At 30.9% G+C, this 9,784-nt stretch overlaps 1 protein-coding gene across 1 annotated transcript; it reads left to right on the forward strand.

Moving 5' to 3' along the window:
* The first annotated feature begins 2,260 nt into the window (after positions 1-2,260).
* Positions 2,261-3,879, forward strand: LOC121762360 (60S ribosomal protein L10-like). The gene is made up of 4 exons (XM_042158221.1): positions 2,261-2,320; positions 2,893-3,394; positions 3,482-3,563; positions 3,630-3,879. The coding sequence occupies exons 1-4, from the start codon at positions 2,311-2,313 to the stop codon at positions 3,693-3,695; spliced, it is 660 nt and encodes a 219-aa protein (XP_042014155.1). The 5' UTR covers positions 2,261-2,310; the 3' UTR covers positions 3,696-3,879.
* Positions 3,880-9,784: the final 5,905 nt, after the last annotated feature.

A 9,784-nucleotide genomic window follows, 5' to 3' on the forward strand; every position in this document is an offset into this window, starting at 1 on the left:
TGGTTAGGTATATATGCAGGTGATAATAAGAGAACATATACATGGATTATGGTAGTTTGACGGATTGTGGCAGGTGATACTAGTTTTGAAATGCCTACCATAAATTTCCCAACCCTCTCATTTTCCACATTTATCCATCTTCAAAATAAATGTAACACAAGCATTCAGTTCAAACACTCACTGTATTCCACCAGAAAATGAACATTTAAACTCAAACTCTAGTGTGATAATCTAGAAATCGATTTATTATTTGATTTTTCTTTATCGTGTAAAATATTATGGATGCCTCGGAGTTAGCAGCCATTTTTCTACTGCGAATTTTTTTTTAATATATTAAAATAAAAGACAAATTAGTATCCAGCAATACCGCTCCATCTGCCTACACTGTTAAAATAATAAAACGAAGAAACTAGAAATCAATTTTTTAATTAATTTTCCTTTCATATAGATTTCGTATAGCTTGAATTGAGCAGTAAGGAATAAAAAATTGATGATCCGTGCACATTGTTATAATAATAATTTTAAAAAAAAGGAATACAGTGGAGACGGCTCTGATTGCAGTGGCGTATCAAAGATTTTTGATATTGGGGTGCAAAAAATAGTTATAACGATTTAAAGTTTCAAATTTTAGCAAATCCTTTTAGTTCTATTATTTTGTTTTCGCAATTTTTCTGTTTTTTTAAAATATTCTCTTTATTTTTTCATAAAAAAATTCTTTTTTTTAAAAACAATTGAATTATGCACATAGATACTTTGTTAGTTAAGACTATAATATTATATAAAAGTTAATTTTATAAATTATTAAGAACAAATTAAATATCAAATATTAAATATAGATGAATAAAATAAAATTTGACAAGAGTATGTCAAAGTGTATTGAATTAATACAAAATTTTAGAAGAAGTTGTTAGCGAAAATGTAGAGAATATCTATTAAAGAAAACTAAATAAGAATTAAACAAATTGAGTTGAAAAATATTCCTTTGAATACATACAAAGTCTACTAAAAATAAAACAATAAACGAAAACTACATAGGAATTAAATAAATTGAGTTGAAAACCATTGCTTTGAATACATACAAATACAAAGTCTTGAAAGAAGGAAAAGAAATGGTGGAGAGAGGATTTGAACCAAACTAGTTCTCTAACTGCGTTTCTCACCACCAGGCTAGTACTGAATGTTGGTTTTATCAGTACGTACAGTACTATTAACAACAAATTTTGGGAGTACATACGCCACTGTGAAGGAGTGATGTGGAGTGGCGGCGGAGGAGAGGAGATGAGATGATAGGTGAAGGTGGACGGAAAAATGGGGATGGCAGGGTCCTTCGCTACTGCCGCGGCAGCAAACGACGTCGTCATCTAGTGGCTAAAAACACATAATCAAAAGTGGAGGAGGATGTTGAATGAAAATGAACTGTGTGGTATTTTTTTTTATGGGGGCGAATTTTTTAAAAAATGTGAAGCAGAAATAGAAAGAATTTAGGTGTTGATCAGTTGATTCATTGTGGTGGCGGTGATGAAGCCACTGTGGCTTTTGTTTCTATGATACGTATTCTACAGAAGCTCAATTTTCTTATTTTTATTTTAATCTCTTATTTTTATGCTTTTTTATTATATTCCCTAGGTTCCAATTCCAAGAGAATATGCACTTTGGGTTATTAAAGTAAAAAAAAGTTAAAGAGAAAAGTTGATTAAACTATTGTTAGTGAGGAATGAACGAGATTTAAAAAATGGTTCAAATTACTACTATTAAACAAAGGAGTACTATGAATTCATTTAGTGGTGAGCATTCGAGTTTCGGTTCAGTTTTTTCTCAAACCGAACTAAAACCGAAAAATCGAATTTAGTTCAAAACCTAAACCAAATCGAACCCGAAAAACCGAAAAACCAAAAAAAACATATATATATAATTATAATTATATTTAAAATATAGTAATTCGGTTTTTCGGTTTTTCAGTATTTTTTTTCGCTCGAACTGAACCGAACAAAAAAGTCAAGCCGAGTCGAACCAAATTCGATTTGATTCGGTTAGGATATTCATGTTTTTTTTCTCACCCCTAAATTCATTACATTGGCTTATAGTAATTGTTTACTAATACTGATTGAATTAATGTATTGATGTAGTAATAAATACAGGGATGTTGAAATATAGCCCAAATCGTTTATTTAGCCCAAGAAAGTCAAATCCAGGTCGGTTAATTGACATAAGCCCATGCGTAAGCCCACAATCCACCATTTCCTATAAATTAAACATTTTATCTCCCAAACCCTAATTTTCTCTTTTTGCAACCACACACAGATCGCCGCTATGGGAAGAAGTAAGTTTCTCTGATTTTCTTAGTTATTGGGGCTTTCAGTACTGGATTATACGTCTCTATTCTCCAATTTTGCAATATTTCCTTAGTTTTGGATTTTGGATTCTGAAATTGCATAAATGATTGCTTTTGTTGATGAATAGGAGCGATTGATTTAGTTTTGAGTGTTCAAAAGATATAATATATCCTGAGTTTTGGGTTAGCGAATCCTGAATTAATTTTGTTAACTTAGAGCATCACCAATTGGCTGTTTGCCCGATCCATTTAAGTATGGGTTGTGTGGTAGATCTATTCGATAGGGAAGAAGAGGATTTGGGGTGGCAGAGAAGGTTTTTTGTTATTTTTATATTAGATTTATTATTTATTATTATTATTATTCATACTGGAAATTAACTGGAGATGGATGGCTACAGAGAACTCGACCCGATTTGCAGTCATGAAAGTTTAGTTTGAATTTTTATTACCACATATGCATACCTTTTTCAATTTTTATTAGAGTTGTATTGATGTTTTCCTTTTGTTGGGCTAGATTGCATTAGTGATTGGGTCTCAATTTTTTGTAATGTGCTTTGTAGGGCCTGCAAGGTGTTACCGGCAAATCAAGAACAAGCCGTACCCAAAGTCACGGTTTTGTCGTGGTGTGCCTGATCCGAAGATCAGGATCTATGATGTGGGTATGAAGAGGAAGGGTGTGGATGAATTCCCATTCTGCGTCCACTTGGTGAGTTGGGAGAAGGAGAATGTGTCGAGTGAGGCACTTGAAGCTGCCCGTATCGCCTGCAACAAGTACATGACCAAGTTTGCTGGGAAGGACGCCTTCCACTTGAGGGTCAGGGTGCATCCCTTCCATGTACTGCGTATCAACAAGATGTTGTCATGCGCTGGAGCTGATAGGCTCCAAACTGGTATGAGGGGTGCTTTTGGCAAGCCTCAGGGTGTGTGTGCTCGTGTGGCCATTGGGCAGGTTCTCCTTTCTGTCCGTTGCAAGGATAACAACAGCCAGCACGCCCAAGAGGCCCTGCGTCGTGCTAAGTTCAAGTTCCCAGGTCGTCAGAAGATCATTGTCAGCAGGAAGTGGTATAACTTCATATTCATATTCCCCTTTTAAACTACTTCACCCCACCATCCTCTCCTCTAATGTGCCTGCCTATGTTTTGCTTTTAGGGGCTTCACTAAATTCAACCGTAGTGATTACGTGAGGTGGAAATCTGAGAACAGAATTCAACCTGATGGTGTCAATGCTAAGGTTTGTTTTTTGAAATTGCAACTCTTATTCTTAGACGTTCATCAACTTATCCTACTCTTTTTGCAGCTGTTGGGTTGTCATGGGATATTGGCCAACCGTCAACCAGGAAGTGCATTTTTAACGGCTGTTTAAGCTGCGCTGCTTAAGATAGATAGAGATAGCTATCAAAATATTGTGTTGTGCCGACTTTGTTGTGTCTCGTTTGAGCTACTTTCAACTTCTTTTTTCATCTATCTTTCTTGGTTACTCGTTCTGGAACTATTATCTAATCAAGATTTTGTTCTTATTCTATGAAGAGAGGAATTGTGTTTCTTGATATGATTGTTACCATGTTATTATTGTACTCAGATGAGAATTATTAAATTGCAGGGTGAGAATATAAAACTTATTGAATAAAGTTACAATTTTTGAATACCTGAAACTATTGCATCTCCATTTTTGTTTCATGTAATAAAAGCTGATTTTTCCTGAAAACAATTTCTAGAAGAATAAACTAGATAGACAATGACGATATTTTATCTAAAACCTATTCTATAATTAAATTATTGAAAACTAAACTATAATTCATTTGTTTATAAATTTGTCATATATTTCCATTTTACAAATATCTCATTTTAAATAAATTTATCTACTAAGGATAAAAAAAAAGTGATGTTAAATGGCCACGTTATGGCTATTCTTAATATTAAAAAATTATTAAAATTCTTTGTAATTATGGCTATTCTTAATATTAAAAAATTATTAAAATTCTTTGTAATTCATGCTCAATTGTTGAAATTTATGTATATAGGGAGTAACAAATTTTTAAAGACTAATATATCCTCATATATTAATAGTTATGTAGTTAATATAGTGTAGTGATATAAGGCAATTATCCCTTAAATGTATAACTAGAGAACAACTCTCAGCCACAAGATTAAAAAACCAAGGGCTGAGATTCAGCATATGATTTCAAAATTAATCCAAATTTTACTTCACTATAAGAAAGAATTAGTTCACTACAACAATGTAGGGGTATAATACACATTTAACAATTGAGTTAAGGTTAAAATCAATTACAATATTATATTAGTTTGAGCTTCTTCTTCTATTGTTCTTTACTCTCTGGAATTTAACCCAACGTCGTTTCCTTAACCATCATTCGTTGTTTCCTCCGCCTCCAGCTATCGCTTCTTCCATCTCCAACCGCTGAAGTGAATATTATCTACCAATATACTCATTTTCATTGATTAATCTTCTAGCTAATTTTCTCAATCGTGTTTCTTAGTTGTTTATATACGTTTAACTTCACTGCCTCACGATCGCCACGATTGCGTTTTCTTTTAATCCAGATTGTAAAATTTAAATCTCTTATAAGTTTCTATTTTTTTTTCTTTGAGCAATAGTTGGACAATCGGAAAAAAGTATCCACGCTTGTTTTTTTTATTATTGACATGTGAGGTTTCAAAATTCATTTGGTTTGATCTTATGCAGTGTATTTTTGTCGATAGCGTTTCGAAGAGCTTGACACAGAGAAAGGTCACTATACGCTCAATATACTTCACTATACGCTCAATATACTTCGCTATATGCAGAGCATATACATCACTATACGCAGAGCATATACATCACTATACGCTCAATATACTTCGCTGAAATTAAAAATAGTACACTAAAAGAGGCATGCAGAACATACTTCACTATATGCACAGTATACATCATTATATGATCAATATACTTCACTGAAATGAAAAAATAGTACACTACAAGGCATGCAGAATATACTTCACTATATACACAATATACATCACTATATGCTCAATATACTTCACGGGAAAAAAAGCAATACACTATAAGGCATGCAAAACATACTTGACTATATGCAAAATATACATCATTATATGCTCAATATACTTCACTGAAATGAAAAAACAGTACACTACAAGACATTCAAAATATACTTCACTGTATACACAATATACATCACTATACGCTCAATATACTTCATTGAAATAAAAAAAATAGTACATTACAAGGCACGCAAAATATACTTCACTATATGCATAATATACCTCAATATATGCTCAATATACTTGAGTGAAAAAAAAAACAGTACACACAAAATATACTTCACTATATGCTCAATATACTTCACTAAAATGGAAAAACGGCACACTGTAAGGAATGCAAAACATACTTCACTATATGCCCAATATACATCACTATATGCTCAATATACTTCACTGAAATAAAAAACAGTACATTATAAGGCATGCTGAAGATATTTCACTATATGCGCAATATACATCACTATATGCTTAATATACTTCACTAAAATGGAAAAACAGTACACTATAAAGCATGTAGAATATACTTCACTATATGTTCAATATACTTCGCTAAAATGGAAAAAAACAGTACACTATAAGGCATGTAGAATATACTTCACTATATGTTCAATATACTTCGCTAAAATGGAAAAAAACAGTACACTATAAGGCATGCAGAATATACTTCACTATGTGCAAAATATACATCACTATATGCTCAATATACTTCACTAAAATTGAAAAACAGTACACTACAAGGCATGTAAAATATACTTCACTATATGCACAATATACATCACTATATGCTCAATATACTTCACTAAAATGGAAAAGCAGTACACTATAAGGCATGCAGAACATACTTCTCTGTATGTTCAATATACTTTACTAAAATAAAAAAACAATATACTCCCTCCGTCCCGGACTACTCGCACATTTCCTTTTCGGCACGGAGATTAAGGAATGAGTGTATAACAAAGTCAACAATTGCAGCTGTAGGTGATAATTTTTACTAAAAATGGAAAGAGTGCAAATAACTTGGGACGCCCAGAAAGGAAATAAGTGCAAGTAGTCCGGGACGGAGGGAGTACTATGACCATGTTTGGTTGACGGGAAAGAAAAGTTGGCATGGAAAATGATTCCTGGGAAAATGAATCCTAGGAATATGATTCCTAATAACTTTACTTTCCCGTGTTTGGAAAATATCAAGATTTTAAATTTTATATTTGATTTAATACCAAACTAAAAATATACTTATTATTTTTTTATTTATTAAAAAAATAATAATATAAAATTTTTAATAAATAATTAATTACAAATGATAATAATTATATTATTATGGGGTGTTTTGTTTGCAATATTGTGTATCGAGATTAAATATGTAGTGTGTTTGGTTCATGGGATTCAATCCCACAACTAAATCCTAGATGAATAATCATGGGATTAGTAGTCATAGTTAACCCCCCTTCAACTAAAGTAGTCTTACAACTCGATCCTAGATTACATCTTGGTACTATTTTATCTCTTAAACCGAACACCACCTTATATTTATTATTACGATGGATAGTTTAAATATTGATTATCCATCATAATATATAATAATATAATTGTAATTATAGTTAAATGGAGTATTATAATCATAAATAATTATAATAATAAATATGATTATAATTATAATATTTACGGATATTATAATTAAATAAATTTTATAATTTGAAATTTCATTATGGTTTTATTAATTAATTATTAATTTATAAAATAATAATTATTATTATTATTTAGTATTATATGATTTATATTATCTAATTATATTATAATTATTTAATAAATTATTAATTATTATATTGATGATAACAATTGTATATAAACATTATCATAATTTATAGTTAATTATTATATTGAAATTAAGTATGATTTATAATTTTAAAATATTTTTAAAATATTGTAATAAATAATAATAATAATAATAATAATGTATTGCATTAAATATGTAAGAATCCTAAAACTAGGAAAAAGAATACCTAAGAAAAGTTGTGATTCAGATTCTTGGAAAGTTGTACTAGCTTTCCTTATTCTCTGGATTCTGATTACTTCCCCAATTTGATTAAAAACCGAAACAAAACAGGAATTTAAAATTTATAGAATCAGATTACTTTCCCAGACAGAATCCTGATAACCAAACATGGCCTATAAGTCATCCAGAATATACTTCATTATTTGCTTAATATACTTCACTGAAATATCAAACATCATATTTACTTCACTATAAACAACGTTTACTTCACTCTAAACATCATATATGATCTTGAAACATTATATTCCATGATTAATACGTGGAGATTGCATGAAGATGGCATGATCTCGGTCCCAGGCGTTAAATTAAGACTTTGTGTTTGAGTGATGACAAGTGATTCTCGATTTCTAGCGTGAAATCTAAACTAGTAAAATCCGATGTAAGATGACATGAAATCTAATGTTTAATTGACAAACTCTGGTGAGAAATCTAGAAATAACAATGGAGGTTGTAAGAGATGAGATTCTCGATCTTGAATATGGAAATTATTGATCAATTCAAGATCGTGAAACTAACCAGCTCAAGCAGATTAATTCAAATCGTGAAACTAATAATTTGCAGGTGTTGTGTTTAGAGAGCTAAAGAAGATTGTTCATTGATTCGATAAAAAATGCGCTCGACTCTAGATGAAGATCGTATCAATCGCAGGCGGGAAATTTATTCGCGAGTCTTCAATTGCATAAGTGATTAATATCTGGAATGATGGAGAGGGGGTGCGTAAATTTGGAAACAAATCTGCTTTCCATAAATGTCCTCTGCCACTTATTTGTTAATCAAATATGTAAGATATTTTTATCTTTATTTTAATCTTTAGATTAATATAATGTGTGGCTGAGATATATTTTCTAGTTATGGATTTAAAAATAGTTATACATTGATCAATTCTCGTAGAATATATTGTATTTGTAACTTAAATAAGTAGTGCTCGTATATTTGTATCCAACCGATAATACGACAAATTTGGACTTCAAATTCCATTCTTCATTCTTGACTTGATTGGAAAATCAATAAATCAAAAGGCATGATAACAAAAATTATTTTTCCTATCTCAATGCCTACATTTAAAAAACATTGAACCATATACTTTAGTTACGTAATTTAATTATTTTGATCAATTTTAACTATACTACTCTTTAATTACTACTCCCTCCATCCCATAAAAATATATGCACTTTCCATTTTCGTCCGTCTCACAAAAATACGTGCATTCCATTTTTGGAAAGTTATATCAATTTAATAATGTAAGCCCCACTATCCACTAACACTACTTTAACTATCATTCTCATCCTCTCTCTTCCTTTACCATGTCCATACCATTCTTCTCTCACTCCCTTACTTTACCAATTTTATCTTAATTCTCGTGTCACCCCTTGCCCATATTTTTATGGGACGGAGGGAGTATAAAATTATTTAGTAATCAAACATGCATTTATTTGTAATCAAACAAGTACATATTTTAATAATTCAAAATAAGGTACTAAAAATTATTCAGATTATTTAATATGTAGCATATGATATACCCATGATAATATACATTATTATGGGTATATCGTACATTACTTTCCGACTCATGAATTTGTGGATAGAAGCTATACTATATAGCATCCACAAATTCACAAATTCATGAGTTGGAAAGTAATGTACGATATACCCATCACTTATCTAGTAAAGTAGCATCATATTAATTCACTTAGGGACGAAAGTTAACATCATTCACCAAGGATTTAGTAGTCCATGGGGCTAGGGTGTAGTACCATCTTATTAACATAATGTTCACTAACCGAAGGATGTTTGATCCAGTCCCCTAGGGTTAACTTATCCATAGGGCTAGGGTAGAGTATCCACAAGATTACCCTAGTGACCATTGTGTTATTGGGTCGGTACTATACTCTAGCCTCATGGATTGCTAAACCCTTGGGGAATGGATATAACTTTCGCACTCATTCAATAAATTATAATCTACATTACGTAGAAGGGACATATACATTAAAACGCATTAATGTTACATTAATAACACATTAATGTATACATTAAGTTAATGTATTAATCCATATAAATGATCTAACATTAATAAACCTAAATTGCCCTTTAATGTACGAAAATGGTATAATAATGTACGGCGATGCTTTTAATCATAACCATTAGATTAATAGATCCAAGGGATTATATTAGTCCTATGTTTTATAATAGAGGGTGATAAGGAAGGTAATGCACCCCTGTTACTATATGGTGATATAAAAACAATTCAATTTTTAGTTATACTACACATAATTTAATATTTAATTATAGTGAAATAATTTAATTTTTTACCAAAACACGTACTATAATACAATATTAAT

This window comes from Salvia splendens, chromosome 2 (assembly GCF_004379255.2).
Source record: "Salvia splendens isolate huo1 chromosome 2, SspV2, whole genome shotgun sequence".
Classification (NCBI taxonomy): Eukaryota; Viridiplantae; Streptophyta; class Magnoliopsida; order Lamiales; family Lamiaceae; genus Salvia; species Salvia splendens.